This window comes from Sciurus carolinensis, chromosome 12 (assembly GCF_902686445.1).
Source record: "Sciurus carolinensis chromosome 12, mSciCar1.2, whole genome shotgun sequence".
NCBI lineage: Eukaryota > Metazoa > Chordata > Mammalia > Rodentia > Sciuridae > Sciurus > Sciurus carolinensis.
The window spans coordinates 102,758,965-102,786,542 of record NC_062224.1 but is presented as its reverse complement, the minus strand read 5'-3'; the positions used below and the strand labels follow the sequence as shown (position 1 = coordinate 102,786,542).

At 46.1% G+C, this 27,578-nt stretch overlaps 1 protein-coding gene across 1 annotated transcript in view; it reads left to right on the top strand.

Annotated features, from left to right (window-relative positions):
• Positions 1–27,130, top strand: part of Lamc2 (laminin subunit gamma 2) — a 57,857-nt gene extending 30,727 nt beyond the window's left edge. The window contains exons 5-23 of the mRNA XM_047521350.1: positions 1,363–1,499; positions 2,244–2,366; positions 3,411–3,600; positions 6,175–6,287; positions 7,339–7,557; positions 8,140–8,322; positions 9,118–9,363; positions 11,373–11,518; positions 12,718–12,874; positions 13,150–13,355; positions 14,516–14,595; positions 15,673–15,825; positions 17,059–17,203; positions 18,689–18,838; positions 19,316–19,430; positions 20,355–20,554; positions 22,396–22,554; positions 22,646–22,745; positions 25,146–27,130. Coding sequence (XP_047377306.1) covers positions 1,363–1,499; positions 2,244–2,366; positions 3,411–3,600; positions 6,175–6,287; positions 7,339–7,557; positions 8,140–8,322; positions 9,118–9,363; positions 11,373–11,518; positions 12,718–12,874; positions 13,150–13,355; positions 14,516–14,595; positions 15,673–15,825; positions 17,059–17,203; positions 18,689–18,838; positions 19,316–19,430; positions 20,355–20,554; positions 22,396–22,554; positions 22,646–22,745; positions 25,146–25,399 — 3,076 coding nt within the window. The 3' untranslated portion in view covers positions 25,400–27,130. The remainder of the gene's footprint in view (positions 1–1,362; positions 1,500–2,243; positions 2,367–3,410; positions 3,601–6,174; positions 6,288–7,338; positions 7,558–8,139; positions 8,323–9,117; positions 9,364–11,372; positions 11,519–12,717; positions 12,875–13,149; positions 13,356–14,515; positions 14,596–15,672; positions 15,826–17,058; positions 17,204–18,688; positions 18,839–19,315; positions 19,431–20,354; positions 20,555–22,395; positions 22,555–22,645; positions 22,746–25,145) is intronic.
• Positions 27,131–27,578: the final 448 nt, after the last annotated feature.

Genomic DNA, 27,578 nt, shown 5'->3' with positions numbered 1-27,578 from the left:
TCCCTAGAAGTGGCTGCTATTCAGGCTTTTATGGTAATCATTTTCCTTGCTTTTCTCATAATTTGGTGTGCATCACTCATAAGTTGGTATGCATTATTCATAACTGAATTCATTCATAATTCTGCTGCATTCCTCAAAACCACCACTTAGTTTTGCCTGACTTCCTCCCATCCTTTATCCTTCCTCTCCACTCCATCCCTCCATCCCTCCAATCCCTCCATGTGACCCTTCCTTTCTTGTTTTCTAACCTACAGATTTTCTGTTGTAGAAGCCACATGATTTTTTTTTTTCTTACCCTTGCTCTCAGAGAGAAAACAGAGCTTGCTTATTTATCACTGTCCTCTGAGCATCCACTCTTCTGAGCCAGTCTGTTTGCTGGGATGTTGCACAATGAACGTCCCCCTGATACACGATGTCCAGTGGCTTTGACTACGTGATTTGGAGGCAGATGGACATGACTTTGACTCAAACACTTACCAAACAACTGATCTCAGATGAGGTTCTTAACCTCTCTGGTCTCCTCATCTAGGAAACTGGAATAAACAATGTCTATCTCCTATGGCTATAGGATTAAATGAGAGTATACATAAGGTGCCTGGCACCACATAAGTGCTAAGTAAGTGGTCATTGAAACTCTCCTTGTTTCATTTGGAAGGAGGCAGTTGACTGGAAGGGAGAAATGGGTCCCCCCCAGCTTCCCTGCCTTCCTTCTGCAGCTCCTACGTGCGAGACTTGCCCAGCAGTGGTCCTTGGAGAAGCCACGGAGGGCTTGGGAGGGGGCAGAGGTGGAGTTCAAGCCTGCACTGTGCTCTGCAGACTGTCTCCAGCCATCCTTTTCCTTTGTCTTGTCCTCACTTACCCCTTCCCCCGTGGGCCAGAGCCTGGGTATGCAGGGCAGGGATGGTGATCAGCACCTAGTGGTCTTGTGGATCAGGATGGCTAAGCTGATGCTGAGGCAGGAGCCTGGCCCTTCCTGGTCCTCACTCTGTCCCCATTAAACCCTTGCTTCATGACAGGGCTGCTCCACACGTCCTTGCCCCACGCCTCCCTGTCTCACCCATTTGACTGCTGTCCATCGCCAAGGATGGGTCAGTCGCTAAGTTTCCAGACCATCAAGGCAAACATGATTCTGCTGCACCATAGGAAGAAACAGAGAATATTCCTCACGCTCTTCTGTTTGGGGGAGGGTGATAGTCATCAGAAGTTCTGGGTGGAGGTGGTGTGTGAATCTTGCCATTTTCCTTCTCTGAGAATTAAAAGGGCCAAGAGGGAAAGAGAGTAGAAAGAGGCTGAATCAACCACCGTCTTCTCTACATGGAATAAGAAATAACCTATTATATCATCCTGGGTTCTAAAATGCAGGTGTCGCCCAGGTTACTATCATCTGGATGCAGGGAACCCTGAGGGCTGTACCCAGTGTTTTTGCTATGGACACTCAGCCAAGTGCCGCAGCTCTGTGGACTACAGTGTCCATATGATCACCTCCACCTTCCGTCAAGGTAAGGCACCCCATTCTCTCGGCAGACAAGCACCTCCCCATCCATAGTATGGAGTCTCAAATCATCTTTATCAACTCTTTCCTAGTTTTAAATATTCATTATTTTGGCAGGGCGATACAGCAAACCCCCATGTCTTGAAAAAGTCACAGTAGAATGGCTCACTCACACCAGCGTGGGCATAACTAGCAAATAACTTAAAAGAGACTAGCTTTTTATCTCCTACCCACATCTATTTCAGAATCACAAAAGAGTCATTCATGTGGATTGGGAGTTTATGAAGATCCCCTGGAAGCCACATTCGCTAATCACTGCTTTCCCACACATCGGCTGAGCTAATGTATCCAAAATGAGTTACCAGGCTACAGCGCACTGTAAACACATGGGGAATGGATATTATTTCAACTAGTCCACATTTCTCTTTGAATATAATGGACCCTCTCACCTCACTGAGGCCAGACCTTGTTTACATAACTATAATAAAGATACAAATTAAAAGCAGATGAAAACATGCTCTCTTATCACAAGATCAGACCCGAGAAGTTAAAGCAGCTGTGGGGTGGAGCCAGTGAAGTTGAGACCCAAGTGCAGAGGTGCACGGGGAATTTCAAAATCTGCGAAGGAATGTGGAAACACTAAGAAAACCCCACTTTTTACCTCAATAGGACTTTTTGGCAAGCAGTCTTGCCATAACTCAATGGATGATGCGGGTTTGTCTCCAGTGCGGTGGTTTTATTTGTGTTTCAGATGTTGATGGCTGGAAGGCTGTCCAAAGAAACGGGTCCCCCGCAAAGCTCCACTGGTCGCAGCGCCACAGGGACGTATACAGCTCAGCCCGACGATCCGACCCTGTCTATTTTGTGGCTCCTGGTATGTGAGGGAGAATATTTGCTTCAGAAGCATAGGAAGTCAGGACAGAAAAATCCAGTTATAATATGTGAAATCCACATCACTTAGTGTTCAGAGCAGTGGTGTCTCCAAGGGGCATCTGGAGCGTAAGCCCAATTTAATAAAGTCCCTAAGGCACAGCACTCTGGAGTGTCTTGGAGGTCAGACCTGGCTGAGGTGACTACTTTAATCAATGGGAGTTTCTAGGTTTCCCACCAAGAGAAGAAATCAAAAAAGTGTGGTCAAATCTATGGGTCTATCAAGAAGCTGATGGAAAAGAAAAACAAAACATTTCTTAAAGCTTATACAATTGTTATAATTAATATATGAATAGTATATAATTATAACAACAAACATTATAACTTATTATATATTCAAATCTATATATGTAAAATATAAATATTATATTCTATATAAATATTATATATAGGTATACATTTTATATATAAACATATAAATGTACATATATATATATATATATATAAATGTGTATGTATATATAAACAATTACAGATTCATATATCAACCAGTGGTCTGTGTCTGGGTGGAAAAGTTCTGACTGGACTTGTAGTTCTGGTTCATATCCTTGGCCAAGAAGTGATTCCTGGGTGAGGAACCTCTCTGAACTTGAGATGTCTCAACTCTTAAATGGGGATGGGAATACCAGCCTTCAAGAACTGTTGCATCAAATGTGATGATGTTCATGAAAGTCTTCTACAATCACAAGACTTTATATAACCAATGGCACTCTTGCTGATTTAGGTGGGATCTTGTGTATCATAGAGCCTGGCTTTAATAGATGGAATTGTCTCATAACGAGGCCCTTTTAGTGTTTCAGTAATGAACACTGTTTCACAGCCCAAACGGTATGATCATGTCCAGTGTTGTGCACCAACTTCTGTCAGGGTGACCCAGGTGGGTGGGGTGGGTAACATAAGACTTCATCAGAGGTCACCCACATTGATGCAGCCTTGGATTTACCTTCCCAGCTTCACAACTAATCTTATTAAAATTTCTGTTTCACAGCCAAATTTCTTGGAAATCAGCAGGTGAGCTATGGCCAAAGCCTGTCTTTCGACTACCGTGTGGACAGGGGAGGCAGACACCCGTCTGCCCACGATGTCATCCTGGAAGGTGCTGGTCTGCGGATCAGCGCTCCCTTGATGCCCCTCAGCAAGACGCTGCCTTGTGGAATCACCAAGACTTACACATTCAGGTGAGAAGAGAGCTCAAGAGGGTCAAATGGGGCAAACTGTCCAAGCCCTTGGTTCACGCATTCAGTTCCTCCTTCAGTCCACAAGCTTTTCTGAGCATGTTTTACTTAGCAGGCCTGGTGTTGTGTCAAGACAGGGCATGATTCCTTCCCTCAAGCAGCTGACGGGCTAATGGGAGAGAAAATAAACAGATGATAGCAAAGCAGACTGTCAAGTGGTGGAGGGAGAGGGGGAACACAGGTGCTTTGAACACACATGGCGGCATGACTGACCCACAGTAGAGGATCAAAGGAAGCTTCCTGAGAGGACAGGGCAGAGAGAAGAGCAGCTTCAAAGGAAAGAAAAGCTGGCGGGAGGTTAACGAGGAAGAGGAAATACCATGTGTTTTAGTCAGCGTTTTCGCTGTTGCTACCTAAAGCCCTGACAAGAACAAGTTTATTTGGGGCTGACAGTTTCAGAGGTCTCAGTCCATAGAGAGCTGACTCCATTTCTCAGGGCCCAAGATACCCCAAGGGCATGCCCCAGCTACCCACCTTCTCCAGGCACACCCTGCCTGCCTAGTGTAACCACCCAGTTAATCCCTATCACTGGGATCAGTTAGGTTAAGGCTCCCATAACCAAATCGTTTCACCCCTAGACCTTCTTCCACTGTCTTACACATGAGCTTCAGGGGGACACCACATTTCTGAAACATAACACCATGCTTGAGGAAGCTTTGTGTATTTAGGAAATTCCTGGTGGTTGAGCATGAAGTGGGGGGCAGAATGCTGTGAGGAATGACATCCGAGAAAGAGGTCACAGTGAGGCCATGGGTGGGGCTGTGTCTGTGGAGACTCTACTTATACCAGGAGGATTTCCACTGGCGCGTTCGAGAGGTCAGGGAAGGCAGCTGTGCCCACTAAGTGCTCGGTTCTATGTTAGAGGCTGGGAGGTAAAGATGGAGCATGGTCTTGGTCCTGTAGGGCTCATGTTCTAGTAGGATACAGAACACATCAGAAAGCAAACGTGAAGGGCTGGGGGTGTAGCTCAGTGGTAGAGCACTTGCCCACCATGCACTAGGTGCTGGGACCACACAAAAAAAGCAAACATAATAGAGTACGATAATTGCTTTAGTGGTAGAACATGGTCATGGGGTCTTGGAAAGAGCCTATTCTATCTAGAAGAGCCAAGAAAAGCTTTATAGAAGAGGCAATCTATGGGCTGAGAATGGAAAAATGCATGGGACTTTTCCAGCAGGAAAAGTTATCAGGCAGCCTCCAATGTGAAGTTATGAGGGGCTGTGGAAAGGTATACTAACAGGGGCGGGCAGTGCTTACAGCTGGGACACAGAGTGTACTGGGGAGATTGGGCAGATGAGACGGAGAAAGCTGGAACAGGACCCATCATGGTGGTCTTGTATGTCAAAATGCTTAGATTTGTCTATGCTGGAAAGATGTAGAAAGCCTCTGAGAGATTGTAACTGAGAAATGTCAGCTGTGAGACGGGTGCAGATGCTATGTGAGGATGGTTCAGGTAGGGTCCTTAACTGGACCATCAGAAGACATTCACAGTGGCTCACCCAAGGGGGATTGCCTAAGCCAGAGCAGAGGTAATAGGAATGGAGAGAGGCAGACCCAGAGCCCATAACCCTCAAGGCAGGTACTTACATTTCTGAGTGCCCGTTAGTCTAAGAGTTCACACACAGTTTTCCTCCCTGGAATGTCCACCTGACCTTCATGGCTTGGTGAACTTTCTCTTTGAGATTCGGTCTACCAGTTCTTCCTTGGTAATGCCCTTCTCAGAATCCCAGGCGAAGTTTCAGCTTCCTGTGCGTGTCCGTGGCCTTCTGGGCATGCTTTTGTAAGAGCACGCACCCCATTGTTTCATAACTGCTTGCCCACCAACTCCCCCAGCTGAATGCCCTTCATCTCCCCAGCTCTCTTCTCCTTCAGCCTCACAGAACTTCTCCCAAGCCAACTCCACAGTCAACTTTTGTTTAACTAATCAATGAATGAAACAAAAGGGGTAGAGCTGCTCTTGGAAGCAGATTCCAGTAACAAACAAAACCAAACTAAAAATAGGAGCACAAGGATAGCAACAGGAGGCAGTGAGACACTCCAATGCCAAATTAAGAAGTATTAGATGGTGGACAATATAGAAGATGGAAACTTCTAGAAAGGAGTAATTAAGATGCGCTCAGATGACAAAGCAGTCATTTTTAAACAAAAAAAGTACAGTAGTGCTTGAGGATCAGAACTTCTGGAACTGAAAGATGTCTCTAATTTAGGTTCTGCATGGCCCAGGATACCGTGTGGTGTCTGAGGATTTGGGATCAACTTTGCTTCAGGTGGCATGACCCCTGGAGCTTGACTTTACATACTGTCTGCCCTCTGTCTCTTCCTTTAAACTCGCCCTCCCCACTGGGGGAGAAAGTTCCAAGTTCCTGCTTAGGAAGAGATAAAGCTCATAGTCCTGCATCCCCTAAGCGGAACTACCAAGGGCCTCAGTGGTTTCTACATGCCCAGGCATAATTTATAGCAGGTAGCCATGTGATACGAGTTGGATTTTTACAGATTTTTTTTTTTTGTATTATGTAGGTTAAATGAACATCCGAGCAGTAATTGGAGCCCCCAGCTGAGTTATTTTGAGTATCGAAGGTTATTGCGGAACCTCACGGCTCTTCGGATCCGAGCTACATATGGAGAGTACAGTAAGGGCCTGGGAGAAGTGAAATCTCTTCTTGGGTTCTAGTGGAATTTGCTTTAGCTCTCTAAGCGGGTGGGAAGTCTCCAAACAAGTTGATAAACTACTTGATGGTTTTCGCTCAGTCTGATTCTCAATTTTTTAAAATTATTTTTTAGTTGTAGATGAACATAATACTTTTGTTTTACTTGTTTATTTTTATGTGGTGCTGAGGATCAAACCCAGTGCCTTGCACATGCTAGGCAAGTGCTCTACCACTGAGCTACAGCCCCAGCCCTGAGTCTCAATTCTTACATTCTAGAAATTTTGGAAAGGGGAACATTGCTTTTTTAAAGAGGTCAACACCAGTGAAGAATGAATGATGATGCTACCTCATTATAAGAGTCTCTGAATTTCAATGAAAGCTGATTGTTGAGGAAAATAAGCTACCACACCTGGACACATTTCTCTAGCTCAGAAATGGCCCTCTGGCACACCCATTCATTGCTTGAGTGGCTCTTCCTCTTGGGATTGCACTTACTGCTGCTGTGTTTGGACATCCTCCTGGATTGTTTATTCCCTTTTCTGAACTTCACATCTTGGGGCCTCCTGGTTCCAGCTGGAATGGTATAAAGAGAGTTCCAGTGTTTTTAAGCACTCATGTAAAAAGGAAGTATGACTGGCCTGCCCCATTTCCATGTCAATAATGCACAATTAAGGCCGGAAGTGGAGAAGATGTTTGCTAGCAATTCGCTGAATTGTTATTATATGTATTACAATGTACACTGTCTCATTTAATTTCAACACAAATTTAGAAGATAGCACAGTTCTCTTGTGCCGTTGAGGATACGCAGCCATGGAAAGGTTAAGTGATTTGCCAGTTCACACAGCCTGTGAGGCTGGAGGAGGAATTGGAACCATGATTTCCTGGCTCTGGAGACTGTGTGCTCAGTCCCAAGGCTGGACTGCTGTGTGAACACCACCTGTCAGAAGTGAAGAAAAATACCATCCGGAGAGGCCTGCTTGCAGGTCTTTTAGTCTTCCCACTTGCTACTTCTAGCCTGTCCTCTCTGTTGCAGGTACTGGGTATATGGACAACGTGACCCTGGTCTCAGCCCGCCCTGTCTCTGGAACCCCAGCACCCTGGGTTGAACACTGCATATGTCCTGCTGGGTACAAGGGACAGTTCTGCCAGGATTGTGCTTCTGGCTACAAAAGAGATTCAGCAAGACTGGGGCCTTTTGGCACCTGTGTTCCCTGTAACTGTCAAGGGGGAGGGGCCTGTGACCCAGACACCGGTGAGTGAAATGACACCTGGACCAGGTGACTGGGGGTGACCCCAGTCTGCTGTGAAACATAGAGCTGAGTAAGGAATCCTATGCCTGAACTCATTTCAGAGATGGGGAAGGATTAGAGAGAGTGGGGCTGGGCTCAGGGAAGATGGACAGGGTGCCTTATTACACTCAGCGCTTTTCATTAAGGAAATGCCACAAGGTTGTGAGAAAGGTGCTAGGTTACAGGAAATGCAAGGTAGGGGAGTTGGTGTCGAGTTCCAAGAATTGTGTGGGAGATCAAAGGCAAGGTGGGATCTTAATGAATGGGCCAACCAGTGGCGCCAGCCCACGGAGGACAGGGGAGCAGTGTTAAGTTGTGCATAGCAGAGGAAGGGTGCATTACTTAGCACAGAAGAATGAGGCTCAAAATCAAGGTCTTGGCCCAGTGTAGGTTTGGTCACACGCAGGGGTGAATGCCAGTGTCAAAATTTCTGGGGAAATCTTCAGAGGAAGGACATGGGCACCACGTGGACCCTGCTCATCTTAAGGAAATGTGTGATCTGACCTGCTCCTTTCTCTGCCCCCTGTTCTTCTTCCGCCCCCCAGGAGACTGTTATTCAGGGGACGAGAATCCTGACATCGAATGTGCCGACTGCCCCCTTGGATTTTACAATGATCCCCACGACCCCCGCAGCTGCAAGCCATGTCCCTGTCACAATGGGTTCAGCTGCTCAGTGATGCCTGAGACCGAGGAGGTGGTCTGCAACAACTGCCCCCCTGGGGTGACTGGTAAGGCCACAGGCCTGCTCTGTAGCCAGCTTCTTCCTGTCCAGATACTGTGAAGTCACATCAAGAGCGTCCATTCTGAGGAATTTCTAGAAAATTCTAATGACTTGGGGTTAATCTAAATGTGCTTCTTCTAAAAATAAGAATATTGTGATACCAAGAGGGGAGGTGGAGGGCGAGGGCAGCGTGCGCAGTTACGGGAGGAAACGTGGAATCCTATTTTGGGAGGTTTGGAATGAGGAGATGAAGGTTGCTGACCAAATACATGGTTTGAGTTGTTGTTTTTTTTAATATTTTGTTGTAGTTGTAGGTGGATGTAATACCTTTATTTTATTTATATGTGGTGCTGAGGATCGAACCCAGGGCCTCACACATGCTAGGCGAGCGCTCTATCACTGAGCCACAATCCCAGCCCTTGAGTGGTTTTCTAATGACCCAAAGTAAAGAAGCAAACTTTAGTCACCTCTCCCATGTCACATCCCTGTGTTGGTCAGTCTGAAAGAAAACTCAGCAGCAGCCTTGGTGGAATCTCTTGAAATCTCACCACTTCTGTATTGCTGCTGGCTTTTCCTCAGACAACTAGTTAAGACTCCTCGTGATGCTGCTGTTCCAAAATCTGCAGGGACTTTGGGGGCAGGGTGGTGCCAACCCACTGTGCACCTGTTCCTGACACTGTTGTTCTGGGGTCAGGGAGGAAGCACGTTTCCCTGCCTCTCACACTTTAGGCCTCCGTGTCTAACCTTGCTGCCAACAGATGACAGTCTGGCTTTGGCCATTTGTTCCTTTGTTCTTTCCCAGGTGCTCGCTGTGAACTCTGTGCTGATGGCTACTTTGGGGACCCCTTTGGGGAGCGGGGCCCGGTGAGGCCTTGTCAGCCCTGTCAGTGCAACAACAACGTGGACCCCAGTGCCGCTGGGAACTGTGACCGGCTGACGGGCAGGTGTTTGAAGTGCATTCACAACACGGCCGGAGTCAACTGCGACCAGTGCAAAGCTGGCTATTTTGGGGACCCATTGGCTCCCAACCCAGCAGACAAGTGTCGAGGTAGGACTGTGCCTCCTGACAGACTGTGTGTACGTGTACGTATGAGCTTGCCTGCATGCACACGTGTAAATAAAGCAAGGACAGGAGCCCGTAATATCGTGATGTGACTTTAGTTTTATGACTAAACTGACCTGGAAACAGCCTGAACCTTTTATCTGTCAGAGGAGATATAAATAAATAATAAATATTTATATGCGGTGCTGGGTATCGAACCCAGTGCCTCCCACATGCCAGGCAAGCGCTCTACCACTCAGCCCCAGCCCCAGCCCCCATATCAGAGGTCTTAAGACCAGTTTCCCCAACACAGGGCTCTGGAAGGCAGAGCCAGAGGCTCTGAAATGGTTATAGCTGGGTGGGAGACATGAAAAAGGTCAGGTTTACATTCCTAAGTGGAAGAGGAGATAAAATGGAGCCAGGTCTTGTGCCCAATCCTGAGGCAAGTAGCTGGGAAAGTGGCTGCCAGACCTGTTACTGTAGAGAAATGAATGACTTGAGACCAAGCCTGAGCAAACGGAAGCAGGGAGGGGATGGGCTGTGGAGAAGTTTAAGAGACCCTCTCAGGAAGTCTGCATCAATTGGGGTGTGGAAGGTCACAGTTGAAAGTCCTCCAAAGGAGGTTCAGCTTCAAAGCCGCAGCCATGACTGAGCATTCCTAAGAGTTGCTTCAGATCAAAGCATGGATGGGACGGGTCCCCCCGCCCAGCCCTCCTCTGCACAGGTTATATTCCTGAGGCAAGTTCAGATCTAGAGGGGCTAGCCTGCCCAACACTCAGTCCTTAGTGGCAAAAATCTCAGATACCCCAAGATCCAGAACTCAAGAACTTGTCTCCTGAAAGAGTTTTACACCACAGTTTTGCCTGGAAATGCCCGAGCACCTCTCTGTAAACAGGGGCTTCTCACCGAGAAGCATGAATCCCCAGCCCTGACCCCAACCTAGAGGTTTCCTGTGATGTTATGTACTGGAAAATACCCTGTGATAAGAAGATCCTGTATGATATTAGTGGTGCTGAATTCAAGCCCCAGTTTTGTGAGATACCTAGTGCATTGTGCTCATCATGCCAGTTAATCCCTTTGAATCCCAGTGTCCTCATATGTTTGACTACTATTTAACTCAGTGTTTGCAAAAATAAAATAAATAGGCATATGAGAAAGCACACTGTAAACTCTGCAGTTTTAGCTGTTTGGTGTTATTAATACTAAATATTTTCAAGTCCAGAGACATTGGTCTACATTCAACTATATATCAAGCACCAACTGGGTACATAGTGTGGACCTAGATACTAAGATTATAATGATGAACAAGTCAGTCCCAGGTTCCGAGGGTCTTGTATGCTGAGAAGGAAGGCACAAATATGTGTGCAAATAATGGTAGTGCACCTGATCAGTGTTTGGAAAGCATTGAGGATGTACCAACCCAGAGAATCACTGGGGTCATTAGAGCAGTGTCTTACCCATTGTTCTATCTTTGACTCTGAAAACGGAACCCAGCATATAGTAGATGCTAAGTAAATTTGATCAAATGAATAATAGTACTGCTTTCTTACTGCATTTCCTACATCAAAGGCAGGTCCTACATCAGTGTTCCTACATCACTGGCTCTTTCTGAGCTCTCACTGCAGCAGATTTTTCAACCATTCAATGTGAGGACTCGCATTCCTCATCTGTGAAACAGAGGAATGTTTACATCTCACACATAATAGGCCCAGAGGAAATGTTATTTACCTTAGGAGCAAAGCCAGAGTGTCTGCAAAATATCCACCAAGCTTACAGTGTAATGAGAGGAATACCTTCCCATCCACACACACTGAACGAACATGCAGGTGAGTCCTGAGGTCTGCCTACTCTAGGAATGTTCTTGGAGGCCTAGCCAAGGATTGAATCCAACCCACGGCAACAAAGGGCTCTTCACCACTGGAGCCTTGATCTTCTTCCTTTTTATCTTGGCTACACCCTCAGTTGCTGGGGTGAGTTTGACGAGTATGTTCCATTTGTCTGTCTCCTGTCTTTAGCTTGCAACTGCAACCCCATGGGCTCAGAGCCTGTGGAGTGTCGAAGTGATGGCAGCTGTATTTGCAAGCCAGGATTTGGTGGCCTCAACTGTGAGTACCAAGCATTAGCCAGCTGTCCGGCTTGCTACAATCAAGTGAAGACTCAGGTATGCCTGCTTCTCCATGCCACCGCCCACCCCAGAATCAAACCTTCATGAGCCCACTGACTGGCTTGGCCCTGGATCTAGGAGCCGCCCCGCTAGTGTCCTGTCTTTGCTTTTGTTTTTGTGATGGTCATGCTAGCCAGGCACTGTGTCACACACCTGTAATTCCAGTGACTCAGAAGACTGAGGCAGGAGGATCACAAGTTCAAGGCCAGCCTCAGCAATTTAGTGAGACCCCCATCTCAAAATAAAAAATTATAAGAGCTAGGGATGTAACTCAGTGGTAGAGCACCCCTGGGTTCAATTCCTGGTACTGAAAATAAATAAATAAATAAATAAATAAATAAATAAATAGATTTTGCTATACTAAAAAGATTCTGAATAATAATAATGATAATAATAATAATATAGGTTTATCTTCTTATATATACTATTTTCAACTCCCCTTCGGCAGTTATGGTCTTGTTTGATAATCATGGTAACTTAGTTGAGTTGGAAGAAAAGATATTCTGGACTCAGTTTTCACCGGTTAAAGAAAGTCTTGAAATACTTGCTATTTTTCAAAGTGATATAGCCAGCTGGAACTGGGAATGCCACTCTGTCTTCCAGATTCTGAGTTCGGTTCTTGCCATTGTAATGTGCCACTTCCCGGGCAGACATTTTTCCTAACAGAAGTCCTTGTAAAATGAATGCAGAAAACATAAACACATTAATGATATGTGAAGTCCAGGAGGGGCAAAGACTTTGAATGGCTCCCAGGAATTTCCCACTCAAGTTCCAGAGAAGAATGAACCTGATGTTGTTATTATTATTTTTCTGGAATGAGGGGTGGGGGACTAAAAAACCCAAACAGAACTTCAAACATAGAACACACTTGACTTGTTTTTAAATGTTGTCTGTTGAACGAACCTTTCATAACTCTTTCTTGAAGCTGTGTTCTAAGCACTTTACAAATACTAACTCATTTAGTGCAAGTCCTGACTCTATGAGGCAGTACTACTATGTTTATTGTCCCCATTTAGTAGATAAAGGAAGTGACTTTTCCAAGGTCACCGAGCTAGAGTAGTCCAGGCTCTGAAGTCTAAACTCTTGACCACCAGGACATAGGCGTATTTCTGGGTGTTTAGCTCCTGCCCCTGGGTACCTGGTGCTGGGCGTGGTCTCCATCCTCTGTTCTGGTCCTCTTTCTGGTGTTGTTTCAGATGGATCAGTTTATGCAGCAGCTCCAGAGCCTGGAGGCCCTGATTTCCAAGGCTCAGGGTGGTGGTGGCACCATACATGGCACAGAGCTGGAAGGCAGGATGCAGCAGGCTGAGCAGGCCCTTCAGGACATCCTGAGAGAAGCCCAGATCTCAGAAGGTGAGAAAGGCCGACTTCCCTTTAGCCAGAAGAGGACTGATGTCTAGAAAGAACTGCTAGCCACAGGTCACAGAATCTTCCCTGGACCCTGGTTCAGCAGGGTCTCCACCAGCCCTTGCCCGGGTGGAGGAGCTGTCTGTGACACTCCTCTGCCACCTGAATGATGGATCTACTGGGTATTTGTCATTTTGCCACGGGCCAGTCAACCCTCCATCACGTTAGATAGCTCTGTGCCGCCCTGGAGAGCGCTCATCTTCCCTTTTCTCTGGGTTCAGGTGTTAGTAGGGCACTTAGTCGCCAGTTGGACAAGGTGAGGAACCAAGAGAACAGCTACCGCAATCGCCTGGATGACCTCAAGACCACAGCAGAACGGGTTCGGGCCCTGGGCAGTCAGTACCAGAACCGAGTGAAGGATACCCTCAGGCTCGCCACCCAGATGCGCCTGAGCCTGGAGGAAAGCGAAGCTTCCCTGAGCAACACCGTAGGTTTGGCTGGGCTGGGGGACTGAGAATCCCTGCTCAGGGGACCACCAACAGCTCCCCCTGTTTGCTTTCTGTCTGGGCTTTTTGGTTCATCTGGCAGGTAGTTGGACCTCTCTTCTTTGAACAGCTCCCCCTGTTCTTCATGTCTCTGGCCTCCTGCAATTCCCTGTTTCACTGCATCAGGTTCTTTTCCTTCCTTATTCATTTCTAACCACAGCCTCATCTTGGCCCTGCCGCTCGGCCCTTCTTTCTGCAGGATTTACCTTTGTTCATATTTGCCTTCTTAGCCCACAGCATGGTATGTAGTGGTTGCAAATGTCAGCTGCATGAGAGAGAGAAAGAGAGACAGAGAGAGAGAGAGAGAGAGAGAGAGAGAGAGAGAGAGAGGGAAAAGGAAGGAAGGAAGGAAGGAAGGAAGGAAGGAAGGAAGGAAGGGAGGGAGGGAGGAAGGAAGGAAGGAAGGAAGGAAGGAAGGAAGGAAGGGGGGAAGGGGGGAAGGGGGAAGGGGGGAAGAAAGAAGGATGTCAGGCGGGAAGAGAGGAAGTGGCTCATAAAACACAGTTCTTCAAATGAAAGATAGATGTTGCCACTAGGATTTCCCTAACGGTGCCGGTGCCGTTAGCAGTGTGGTAGGAAGGAAGGATTTGATTGAGCCCTGTTCTGTTTTTGAATGAAGAAGTCTGTGGTGACAATAATATAAGAAGATAAGATGAATGGAGAAAACAGGAAATATGATGAAGAAATCACATTTTAAAATAATGTGTACCCATTTTTTTCCATGATTACAAAAAAGTTTTTTTGTACAAAATACAGAAAAGAAATAAAAATCCCCTATGATCCTATTACTGCTAAACAAATGCTGTTGTAACGTGGTATATGCTACTGGACTTTATATATATATATATATGTATACACAAGCATATATTTTTAAATGCTCCCATATCTTAATAGAGACTCTGGAACTTGGAGTTCTACTTTGTTCTTATCGGCACATGCTTTTTTTTTTTTTTTTTAACTGTGCTCATGGTGAATTGAGACTCTTGGTGTGTCAGGATGTGGAATCTGTGTGACTGATGACCAGTGGTTCTCACACTTCAACTGCACCTGCTTAGGCTCCACAGTCAATGCAAAGTCTTAACTAAGTCTCCTTTTTCCACAGAACATTCCTCCCTCAGATCACTATACGGGGTCCAGTGCCTTTAAAAGTCTGGCTCAGGAGGCCACAAGATTGGCAGACAGGTGAGCAGCAGTAGAGGCTCCTCTGCTCCAGGGCAGCTCCTCAAGGCCGAACTTGAACAAGAACTGTGGGCTACTTGGGACCCAAGCACCAAGTTCATTCCCTCTCGCCTCCTTTGCAGCCTCCCCTGCCTTGAAGCTGTGTTTTAACTGCTTGGCTTTTAGTATATGTAGGTGGACACTGGACAGGGTCCTTGGCAGGAGTCAGGGGCGGGGGTGTTTCTTTCCCAGATTTCTCTGTGACTCACAGCATGGCTTTGGTGTCTATCAGATGCGATTCTTCAGGCCCATGTGAAATGAATCAGCCTTTGGAAAAGGATGTTCTGCAGCTTTCAGGGACTCCTAGGCTCCCACACCAAGCCTGGGAATGAGTAGCAAGGAGTTGTTTGCTATTCGTCTGCAAGTACTCGACGGACACTTCCTCCTGGAAACCAGCTCTGCAGGACCTGGTGCTAGCTCCCTTGGTCCTTGCCTCTGACTTTAAATCCTGTTTTAGAGGTTTGCTCAGTAGCGGGGCAGACTGCTAATCTCAAGAGGAATTCAGTCAGCAGAAGGGGGCTGGCTTGGATTTTTGTAGCATAGGCTGCCTCCTGAGCCCCTAGTGTGTTTGTTTGTTTTGGTTTTTAAACATCACATCCTAGAATCAGGAAAACAGACTCTTACAGGGGACTTTCATTGACAAACTTCCTTCTCCTAGTTGTGGGCTCAGTTTAGAGTTGCAGTCAAAGCAGTAGTGAGTGGGACCCTGGACAAGGTAGGATCTAGGGGTTTCTTCCTGCAGAAAACAGCTTACAGGGGCAATGTTTTGTTATCCTGAGACTGCTCCCACCCGTCCCCAGTGCCACCTCCTCTAAGCATGCCATAAACGGAAGAGCCCACCATGGGTCTGTGATGGGAGGTGAATTCTCCAGAATGCATGCTTCTTGATAGTTCCTCTAATTCCATCTAATCTGAATTAGTTCTTTTTGACTTTTCTAAAAATCAAACCAGTCTCCTTACTCTTCTCTCTTTATCTGTGTGAAAGGCAGAAAGGGAACCCCTTTGCTATGAAAGCTAATTCTTCGTTTTTAATCCTTTTAGCCATGTTGAGTCGGCCAGGAACATGGAGCAACTAGCAAGGGAAACGGAGGACTATTCCAAACAAGCACTGTCATTGGCCCACCAGGGTCCGCCGAGTGGAGGGGGCGGAAGTGGCATCTCAGACAGCTCTGTGGTACAAGGACTTATGGGAAGGCAAGTTTCAATGGGTCCTCACTTGGCCCATAAAACCTGGATCCTCTCGGGGTATAATGCAAACCATACTCAAGAGGTACCATATTTCTTTATGAAAAGGGATAAAAGAATGAGCGTGTTACTTTGGGGAAAGCAAATATCTTTAAGACTGGAAGAAGAAAAGGTTGATTAACTTAAGTAAAATTTTGGTCAGATTGAGAGATGGCACTACTTGGAGAGATGACCACCCCCTGTAGTGGATGAATGGTGTGCCAATACCCACTTGATGATATGAGGGACATGAGAATGCATTTGATTACCAGGAATTAGGAAAGTCGGGTTGAATTTTTCTGCTCCAACCTCTATTAACTATAAGGCTTGTGTTGAGTTTGTGGTGAGGGTCACATGTCTCACATATAACTTTATTTGGTTATTCTGGTTATTACAATTATGTACTTTTAAAGCAATCAGATAAATTTTGGCTTTTATAAAAGGAGGACATTCTTTTTTTTTTTTTTTCACATAAGGGAGTTTATTAAGCAAACAGAGTATCTCCCTGCAGGGTAAGAGAGAAAATGAGAGGAAAAGAGAAAGGAAAAGAAAGGGCACGCACTAGAGAGAGTGGAAAGCCAGGAGGATAGAGAGAAGTAAGTAGGACAGACAGAAGAATGGAAAAGATGGTGGGGAAGCTACAGTAAAACAGTTGAATTCTGCCGGGCTAACAGGGGACCAATATCGGAGAAGGATACTTGCAAGCTGACTGATGAACCAATAGCTAGCTAGGATGTTCACAGATTGACAAGTGGTTGGGAGGCGGGGACAATGACTGCACCTGATGGGTGGGGGAGCAGCTTTATACATTACATTCCCCCATTTCTTTTTTTATAAGAAAATATTTTGCTCTCCAGTTCTTTCCGAAGCCTTCTCTCTCCTTCCTGCCTAAGTGACTGGGGCTGGTTTTGCAGGTGAGATGTAAAAAGTCCATTCTCCTAAAAGGAGGACATTCTTACCACATTTCTGTAATCTCAACCACTTAGAAGACTGAGGCAGGAGGATAGCAAGTTTGAGGCCAGCCTGGGCAACTTGGTGAGACTCTGCCTTAAAATAAAATTATAAAGACTGGGCTTTATAGCTCTGTGGTAGAACACCTGCCTAGCATGCTCACGGCCCTGGGTTCAATCCCAGTACTAGAAAAAAAAAGTAAATTCTCAAAGTCCATCTTCCCCCTCAATTGTCTCTTCTTCTTCCCCACAGATTGGAGAAAACCAGGTCCCTGGCCCAGCAGTTGTCAAGGGAGGCCACCCAAACTGACATTGAAGCTGATAGGTCTTATCAGCATAGTCTCCGCCTTCTGGATTCAGTGTCTGGGCTTCAGAGAGTCGATGATGGGTCCTTTAAGGTGAGGGCATCTTGCCTGTGTGCTTGATTGTGAAGAACCATAAATACCTCCTTCACTGGGGATTCCTTCATACTGTTCAGCCATTCGGCATTTTCTCCATGTTGACTGTATTAGTCAGCGTCACGTTACTGCAGTGAAATTCCTGAGACAACTAACTTACCAAGACAAAAGGTCTATTTAGCTTATGATTTCAGAGGTTCAAAGGCATTGGCTTAGTTCTGGAGAAGGTGGCAGATGGCACTAGCGGGGAGCTGTGTCAGAGCAAATGTTCACATCCTGAGCCAGGAACGAGAGAAGAGGACAGGCGAGATTGCACGATCCTTCTCCAGGGCACACCCCAATGGCCTAAGGACCTCCCTTTAAGGCCTCCTTCCCAAAGGCTTCAGCACCTCCCAACGGTACCACCCTGGGGACCCAACCCTGAACTTATGAGGGATCCCACCCCTACTCAAACCACGGCATCCACCTTTCTTGCTCTAGAGTAGGAAGAGTGTGCGTGATTCTTATTATCCACCTTCTTGTTCTTAAACCCCAACTCTTAAACCTTTCATCCTGAGCCTGTTAGTGGGTAAAAGCTTTATATCTTTTCCCTAGTTCTGGGGGCTGTTGGAATGTGGGGAAAAGTATTGTAAAGTTTGGTGCATCTCTCTGTACAGTGGACTTTTGTTAGCAAAAGTTTTCGCCTTGTTTCTGCCATTAATCCTCTTATTAAAAAATTATCCGTGACAGTAGGATGCATTTAGACACATTGTACTCAAATGGAGCTCAACTTCTTCCTCTGGCTGAACATGGTGCAGAGTCACCCAAGCAGTGTAATCATACATGCATGTAGGGTAATAATGTCCGTCTCATTCCATTGCCCTTCCCCTTCCCCACTGCCCTCTGCACGATCCAAAGTTCCTTCACTCTTCCTCATCCCCACCCCCATTATGGATTAGCATCCACTTGTCAGAGAAAACATTCAGCCTCTGTTTTGGGGAGTTTGGCTTATTTCACTTGGCGTGATGTTCTCTAGCTCCATCCATTTACAAGCAAATGCTGTAATTTCATTCTTCCTTAAATCCGAGTAATATCCCATTGTGTGTGTGTCCCCGAGTTTTCTTTATCCATTCATCTGTTGAAGGGCATCTAGGTTGGTTCCATAGTTCAGCTATTCAGAAGATTCAGCTTCTTACCTTCAGCAAAAAACCCTCCCAGTGACTTCCTCGGACACAGGTTCCCATGAATATATATATACAAATATGTTAAAAATAAAAAAACAAGGAACACAAACGAAACCTGCTTGATGCTAGGGGGCCCCGTCACCTGACTTCCCCTGGGCCTAGTGCCTCATTTCTGTTAGTCTGTGCGCCTGGATGGCTAGTGACTGTTTTCTTGACTTCTTAAGCCTGTTGCTATTTTCAACACTGGTACCAGGTCCTAACAAGGCTGGTGCGGTAACTGGCAAGTAGAAAGTCAGATTCACTCATTTCTTTGGGCCTACAGGTGGAAGCAAAAAGGATCAGACAAAAAGCTGATTCTCTCTCAAGCCTGGTGACCAGGCATATGGATGAGTTCAAGCGTGTGCAGAGCAATCTGGGAAACTGGGAAAAAGAAACCCAGCAGCTCTTACAGAATGGAAAAAATGAGAGACAGGTATCCTTTCGTTACTTTGTTAACTTGCCTACCATGTGAATGAACGTGTCAAGAAGGCCCATTTGAAGCTCTCTGAAGGTCATGGTGCCATGCTCATAGAGGAAGGAACTGAGACAGACCTTGATGTAATTAGCTCCACCCACTGAGTCAGCACTCAACCCTTGGAATAGGACCCAAGCCTCCTGGGTCTAATTCTGGTCTGTATATTAGCTTGACTTCAGAAAGCACCTAGAGTTTAAAATTGTGATTTGCAAAACTATTCCTGTCCCTGCTGGTGGACTAAAGTGGGAGATTTCTCTAAGTGGCATGTGTGGTTGGCTTATAAAGTTTGCTCCGTCCAAGATTGTAGAGAGGTTGCCCCAGCACCCCTAGACCATGCAGTGAATCACAGCACTCTGTTGTCATGAAGAGAAATGTGTCAGGGTGATTTTGCTAGCAGGAATGTACTTACTCTAATCTTGTTCTGTCTATTTACAGAAATCGGATCAGCTGCTTTCCCGTGCCAACCTTGCTAAAAGCAGAGCCCAAGAAGCACTGAGTATGGGCAATGCCACTTTTTATGAAGTTGAGAACATCCTAAAGAACCTCAGAGGTTAGTGGTGCTTCATGGTTCAGATCACTGGAGTATTTTAAAGTAGAGTCATGACTGATGGGCTTTGAGTCCTTGAGTATCTCTTTAAGTGGGAGGTAGATTGGGATATTAATAGATTCTTAGTAAATATCTTTCTAAAGAAAAAACTCACTAATATTCAGTGTAGATAGTGGAAAGAACTGAACTAAATGTCAAAAGGCTGGAGTTCCCATCTCTGCTGGGCCTGGAGGCCAGGGTGAGCTCACTTGTGACTCTAGATAACTCACGCCTCCTTACTAGACCCAAACATCTTTCTTTTTAAAGTGGACAGGTTGAATTAAGTAAATCCTAAGGTTCCCCACAGATCCAACATCTCATTGTTCTATAGATATTTTTCTTTTTCTTTCTTTTTCTTTTTCTTTTTCGTAGCCTAATTGGTTCCAACATCAACCCATATGGTTGCCCTGTGGAGAGGACAGATACCTTTGCCACAGCATTGAAACCTCAGGAGGTTTGGGTGGTGCCTTACAAATTTGGTTAAAATATTAGGATTCTTCAAATAGAAGATGGACATTCCTAAATGTTTGTAATTTCCTTCCTTGAACGGCCCCCTGTACTCATTCTACCCAACCCTCGACTCTTGTCATTGACGGTTTAGGACTTAAGGCTCTGGACTGAAGCTTGGGTCCCAGAGATTCTGCTGCTTTTTATTCACCTTGGGGTCTTGATTCTCTTGCCATGCTGGTGACTCATGACTTACTCTGGCCCCTCCAGGGCTTCCTTTAAGATGCTTTCTCTCGGATAAGAAGGAGTAATCCTCGCCATAACTACCCCCCCCAGTCTGTAATGATACTCTTTCAGCCATTTTTCATTAAAACAGCAGCTCCTTTCACTCGTTTCCAGATTATTTTTCATCTGCAATAGCAATTTTCTTCTTTATTTCAGAGTTTGACCTGCAGGTTGAAGACAGGAAAGCAGAAGCTGAAGAGGCCATGCGGAGACTCTCCTACATCAGCCAGAGAGTTGCAGATGCCAGTGACAAGACCCAGCAAGCTGAAGCAGCCCTGGGGAGCGCCGCTGCTGATGCCCAACGGGCAGAGAAGGCGGCGAGGGAGGCCCTGGAGATCTCCAGCGAGATAGAACAGGTAAAGAGAAGTTGAGGTGCAGGCTGGCACAGGTAGCACCAAACACAATATTCGTGTGGAAGGGTCATTTTGACCCCGATGGCTCAGAGCCTGGGGTGGTCCATGAAAGCCCCAGATCCATTTGGTCACCCCTTTTGTTAGATTGATTTGTAGGGCTGTAATCAACCAAGTGTTGGAGACCCCATTTTTAGCTCCCTTTTGGACAGTTTTGAGAAGAACCACCCAAAATTGTTGGCTTTGGGTGTTGTTGATACTGGGACTGAACCCAGGGGTGCTCTACCACTGAGCTACATCCCCAGCCCTTTTTATTTATTTTGAGACAGGATCTTACTAAATTGCCCAGGCTGACCTTCAACCTGTGATCCTCCTGACTCAGCCTCCTGAGCAGCTGGGATTGCAGGCATGGGCCACCGTGACTGACTCAAGATTGTTTTTGAGGTGGTCTACCATATTGGCTTTCCAGGGCATAGACTTTTTTGGCTTAAAATAACAGGTATTATTCTTTCACAGTTCTGGAGGCTAGAAATCCAAAGTCAAGGCATCAGCCTTGCCCCGCCTTGCTGGTTCTAGAGGAGAATCCTTCCTTGTCTCTCTTAGCCTCTAGTGGTGGTCCTCAGTCCTTGGTGTCCCTTGGTTTGCATCTTTGTCCCTCTAATCTCTGCCTGTGCCATTACATGGTGCTCTCCCACTCTAGGTCTCTGATTCTTGTTATGAGGACTTCTGTCACATTGGAATATGAACCCAGCATGCTCCAGAATGACCTTATTGTAGCTAATGACATTTGCAGCAACCCAGTGTCCCAGGAGGGTAACATTTTGAGGCACTGAGATTTAGGACTTCAACATACCTTTTAGGGAGTTAACTGGTCAGCCTCCAACACCTGTCATCAATGTTTTGATTCCAGATTATGAGACTGAAGGGCTCTCGCTAGGGCCTTTATGCCAGTCGGTATCCTGTGTCTAAAGTCTACTTACTCATTTTTCTCTGGCCTCACTCTGCCTGATGCCAGAAATACAGAGATTAAAAAAAAAAAAAAAAAAAAAAAAAAAAAAGACCCAGTGCCCTTCTTCGAGGAGCACTTGGTGTGATGGGGTAGATAAACAAGCTGTACCAGCAACCCACGGGTTAAGCACCACAGTGGAAGGGAGGCTCAGTTGGAAGAGGGCCTCTTAACTCCCAAGAAAGCAGACTGCTAGAGAGCTTGTGCTTCTAGAGGGATCTCTTGGTATCTAGACTACTTGGCCTTACTCTTAGATCACTCAATAACCTGCAAAAATAATTTCTAATTTTAAGCCCCTTGAGCATAAGACCAATTTCATGTACCTCTCTTAATAAAGCTTCTAGCATAAAGATACCAGCAATTTGGAGCTTGCTAAAACTATTGATGAAGTTATTGATAAGCTTTGTCCTTCTAAAAACAAAACTCCAAACCGTACCCATTCATCCTCTGCACTGCAAACTCAACTGTCTTGTGGGTCCTAGTAAAGTCATTCAAAAGACCATGGTGGCAGAGGAATATGACAGAGACACACAAGAGTTCCCTGTCTTCTGGATTTTCTCAAATCCTTCCTAGTTGTGGTCAGCATTTGGTGAACTTTGAACTGAGAGGGAAGCAGTATCTCCATGCTGGCCCTCTCAGCCCGTGGAGACATATCCCGGGATCATGTTGTGTGAGGCAGAGCTTGGGGAAGGGTGTGACCCCAGTTTGACGCTCTCACTATTCATCCAACTTACCCAACAGGCCCTGGCTGCAGCTGTATTTTTTCTACAATTGTCCTTGGGATGTTTTTGAACCTCACCCCCTTCTCTCCTTCCGTCCCTGGCTCCTTTTCTTCTCCCAGGAGATAGAGAGTCTGAACTTGGAAGCCAACGTGACAGCAGATGGGGCTTTGGCCATGGAAAAGGGACTGGCCACTCTAAAGAGCGAGATGAGGGAGGTGGAAGGAGAGCTGGCCAGGAAGAAGCTGGAGTTTGACACGGACACGGATGCGGTGCAGATGGTGAGCCATTGCTCTTCCCCTGGGGGTCCCTTTAAAGTCACCAATATGGAAAATTCCCATCTGAGACAAGTTTGTTCTTCTTTTTCCTCAGGTGATTACAGAAGCCCAGAGAGTTGATACCAGAGCCAAGAATGCAGGCATTGCAATCCAAGACACGCTCAACACACTGGACGACATTCTACTCCTGATAGGTCTGTGGAGCACCCACAACCTCGCTATTCCCAGCCGGGATGAATGGGAATTGCCACTTTTCTTTATTCTTTTTTAAAATATTTTTTTTAGAGGTTGATAGGCTTTTATTTTTATTCACTTATTTTTATGGGTGCTGAGAATTGAACACAGTGCCTCACACATGCTAAGCAAGTGCTCTACTACTGAGCCACAACCCCAGCCCCGAATTGCCACTTTTCTTAAGGGTGTCTGGAAGTTTGCTTTCTTTCCAGACCCAGATACCACAAGCAGTCTGCTTTGTATTTCTGGACTCTGTTTTACTGTCTCTAAGATGGGTCACTGTAGAGGCAGAGGTCTGTGGGTCAGAGAATTGGCTGTATGTGTTCCAGAAACGTCATAGGAAGACTGGACTGTTTGAGGGCCCTACGGCAGAGGCTGGCCTTGATCCTGAGAAGCCAGTGCATACTTTTAAGCAAAAGAATAACATTGTTACTATTCATTTTGGAAAGATGGCTAGGACAGCTGATGGAGGAGAGCAGAAAGGAGGTTGGACAGAAGGCAGGGTGAGGCCGCTCAGGATATTGCCTGCTCCGGGGCAGCAGGATTTGTGAGGAGGAAGGTGTAGAGGTGAATTCTCCAGGTCTGTGAAGTCGAGGACTGCGTTGATTCTGCTGTTTATCACCCCCAAACCAAAGTGATTCTGTGGTGAAACCAACAGAGTAGATGACCCAGCAATGTGAAGACAGTAGGTTCCTGAGATACTGCAACCTTTTAGGATAAAATAGATCCAATGGCAGTGTGTCAGAGAGTCAGGTTTCCCTACAGAATCACTCCCGGAAGAAAACCAATTTTAATTAAAATTCTGGATTTGGGTACAGCCGATATCAAACCCTCATTTGGCCTGTTTAATCAAGCGTGGGCCACAGTGGCCAAGAAAGTAGGGATTTGATCACAGATTCCAGTGACATTCAGAAAAAGGCTTAGCTCTACTTTTCCAGTTCAGTAGAACAACTTTAAAACCCAGTTTTTCTGCGGAGGATCATCATCACCCTGAGAGAACAATGTAGTCAATGTTGTTCTACTAATGGGTCTGCTTTGTGACCCAGTGAGCCCCAAAGAGTAAAATGCCCTCCATGGATCACACACACTCCCCAGCGGAGGTCTTAGCTACATTGTGTAGTGTCTTAAAAAGGGCAATGAAACTAATGGAGCCTTTAAAGAGAAAATGAGAGAGTGGGGAGGGAGGGGTAACGGGGACCATGGGACGCTTACTGTGTGCCAGGTGCTACACTGGGTGGTTTTTCATGGTGTGATACCATTTAAGTCTCTCAAGTCCTAAGTGATTCTAGTTCACAGGGAAATAAACTGAGGCTGCAGATCACATGGTAAATCGTGTAGGCAGGATTCACACTGAGATTTCTTTGCCTCGAACGTTCCTCTTCTCTTCTAGTAGCTCACAGTGCCTCCCGAAGACCTTTTGTTTATTCCCAACCTTGCTTAACTTTCTCTGCATGTCGTAGAACCCCAAATTCTTAAGTTCTTCCCTGCCCTGTGAAGGACAGATCCACCAGATCAACATTTTTGTTATGGAGTTTCTTCTACCCTGTGTACTGATTAATTGCTGTGTGTATAGTATACTCACGCACTGAAATGCTACCACTTTAGGCCAGATGTGTGAGGCAACCTGTCCCTGAGTTTAAGTTGACTAAGGGACACTCCAACCTCGTTGAACTAAACTGGACTGGCCGGTCCCTTCATGCTGACATTAGCTTTATTTAGTTTATGGGTAAAACATACCTGAACAAATGAATTACATTTCACATTGGAAATAAACTGAGACCCAGCCAGATTCCCACCATCTCAGGCCAGAATAAAGTCTTACATCATTTTCTAACAGCTGGAATCTGTCCTCCAAATAGCAGAGCATACCTTGGCCTCTATAAAGGCTGAAGCTCAGCCAATTTCTAAAGATCTTCTAATAGAAAGCAGGGAGATATTTCCTAAGGATGCCTCAAAAAGCAGAATTTGGGGTTGATTCTCATCCTACGGCTGAGTCGTGTCAGGCAGACACCATGGATTGGGTTCAGACCCCTGTGACCTTCAGCCTTCAGCTTTCAGAGCGTGATCTCTGGACCCTAACGTGAAAGGAGGACTCCAGCCTCCATTGCTGAGTAGAGGCCTCAGAGTGTTGAACTCCGTGCTGCGTTCCACTCAACAAATAACTAGGCTTCCTCTCAAACGTCCTTCAGATTGTTCTCTGTTAGACATAAGCCTTTGAAACGCACAGCGTACTCTTTGCTCTGGGCAGGTGGAAACAGGCATTTGTGAAGGGTGCAGGAAAGGGCTGTGCCAGGGAGCTCACGCCCGGGGAGCTCGCTGGAGCTGTTCTATGCTAACGCCCTTCTCCTTCCCTAAAACAGACCAGCCTGATGCTGTGGACGAAGAGCGGCTGTTCTTACTGGAGCAGGAGCTTTCCCAAGCCAAGACCCAGATCAACAGCCAGCTGAGGCCCTTGATGTCAGAGCTGGAGGAAAGGGCACGGCGACAGAGGGGCCACCTCCGTTTGCTGGAGACAAGCATAGAGGGAATTCTGGCTGATGTGAAGAACCTGGAAAACATCAGGGACAACCTGCCCCCAGGCTGCTACAATACCCAGGCTCTCGAGCAACAGTGACCAACCGCCACAGAGGCTTCTCAGCTGAGGTTTTTGGGAGACAGACCTGAGCATTGGGGAGCCTTCTCACGTGGGTGGGGTGGGATGGGGATATTTGAACATGTTCAATGGATGTGCTCAGGTCAGTTAAACCGGACCCCATCCCTGAGACTGTGGCCAGGCAAATGCTTTATGGCACCAGTATGGTACGCTCTGCTTCCTGATACTGGGCAATCATCAGGCAGACAGCTCTGGGTCTGAGACCGATCAAGGATCTGGGCACCCGAGAGTAGACTGTTTGGAAGGAAAAACTGCACAGGCAGGTGTTTGCCTAGAAGAGTCATAAACGGAGTCCTGGAGTCTGGACAAGTGCTGCTGGATTATACTCCTCTTATCCTTCAATTAGTGCCACCAAAGGAAACATCTGTGACCTGGCCCAAGCATCAACTCCTTCCTAATGTGAGAGCGGAGAGTAAAATCCTATCACACTGTGACCACTACAGTACTGTTGCTTCATGTCGTCCACCGTCAGCTTCTTGTTGACCAGAGATCTTCCCACCTGCCCCCCAGCTCGTGAGCAGGGACTCCACTTTCAGGCTGGAAGATTGGGCAGTGACGGATTGAGGACCTAAAAGGCTGGCCCGTGTGGAGCAATGGGGCCTACGGGTGACTTGCCACCCGCGTACTCTGCGCCTGGGAGTGATACCTTTCTCCTAACGATGCCGAGGCCTCTTAGAGACTATTTTTATTAAAGCATTTCCTACCAGCAAAGCAAACATTGGGAAGATATTTACTTTTGGATCTCGGAGAATAGAAAATTATCATTTGGGCATCGAAAGAGGTGAAATTATCTCCAAGTTCTATTAGTCCTAATTCAAGCCTACTTTTTAAACACTAGAAATTATACGCATCTATGTGTTTTGTTTTTCTTTCCCTATAGCAGAGAATGTTCCTACCTATACTTGAGCTGGGTAGAATCCATCCTTCCATCCATCCTTCCAGCTTGTATTTATTGAGTCCCTACTCCTGTGTACAGGGTCGGGTGATTCAGCTCTGACATAGTCTCTGCCCCACAGAACTGAGTGTCTAGTGAGGAAGACAAATGTTTAAAAAAGTTTAAACTTACAAACCTTGCTCATCACGAGTGGTATTTATTGCAGACACCCCTTGGTTTGCAACCTCTTTTCTCAACAGAACATGTTGCAAGACACTCCCGTGGGGCCACTTGAGTTTGAGCAAGCAGGAATGCTCTGGATTGTGCACATCACTCCACATTCCAGCTGTCCCTCCACCCCTTTCCACAGCTGATGGCAGTGGACTGTTGAGTCAACACCAGTGGGAACTGCCCAAGGAACCAGAAGCACTTCCACCTCAACCCGGGAGACCTTCGCGCTGCCTCGCTTCCATATTTCCTGGGTTGTTTGTGGACTGTTTTAAAATAAAGAATGATCATTAGATGCTTGGGGTCATTTCTAATTTTATTAAACTCTAAGCCTGAGAGGGAAGAAACAAAACGATGGAAATAAAAATATCACCGACATGTCACTGGGCCCTAGAGTTAGCATCTTCAAGTCCTATTTCCAAGTGTCTTATTTGACCCTCCAACCACAAGTGCATTCTGAAACTTAGTTGATGCTGTATCCTAAGCATGGAGATTTATTTCTAGAACAATGCAGTCTGGGTTGAGGGTGTAAGTGGTGTTCTTGTCATCTTTCATCCACTCTAAAATAAAGGGAACTTATTGTAGTTAGTGATACATAGGTCATGTTTTTTAATAAAGTTCAACAAATTAAGATCTTGATTTGGTCATCTATCCAAGTAAGTGAGGGTAGGATTCTGCTTCTGTCCATATTGACCCCCAAATTCTGACAGGTCTGATCACTTTGTTTTGACTTTATAACCCTGACGTGGCATGCTCAATCGTACATCCTACACATCTCTTATAATCAACTAAATCCCAGAAAATGTGTACATGTGAGAGTAGATTAACTGCTATGCCACCAAGACCTAAAGATATGCAATATCTTAAACAAAATAGACTCTTTCTTCTTTGTCCTGTGAAGACCAGGTCAGGAGAGACTGGCAGGGTGGTTCTCCATACAGTCATTTCAGAGGCCTTGCTACTTACACCATGTGACTTCTAAGGTTGCCTTTGCAGTGAGGAGGGACAGAGTTGTCACCATTCCAACTGGTTGGAAGG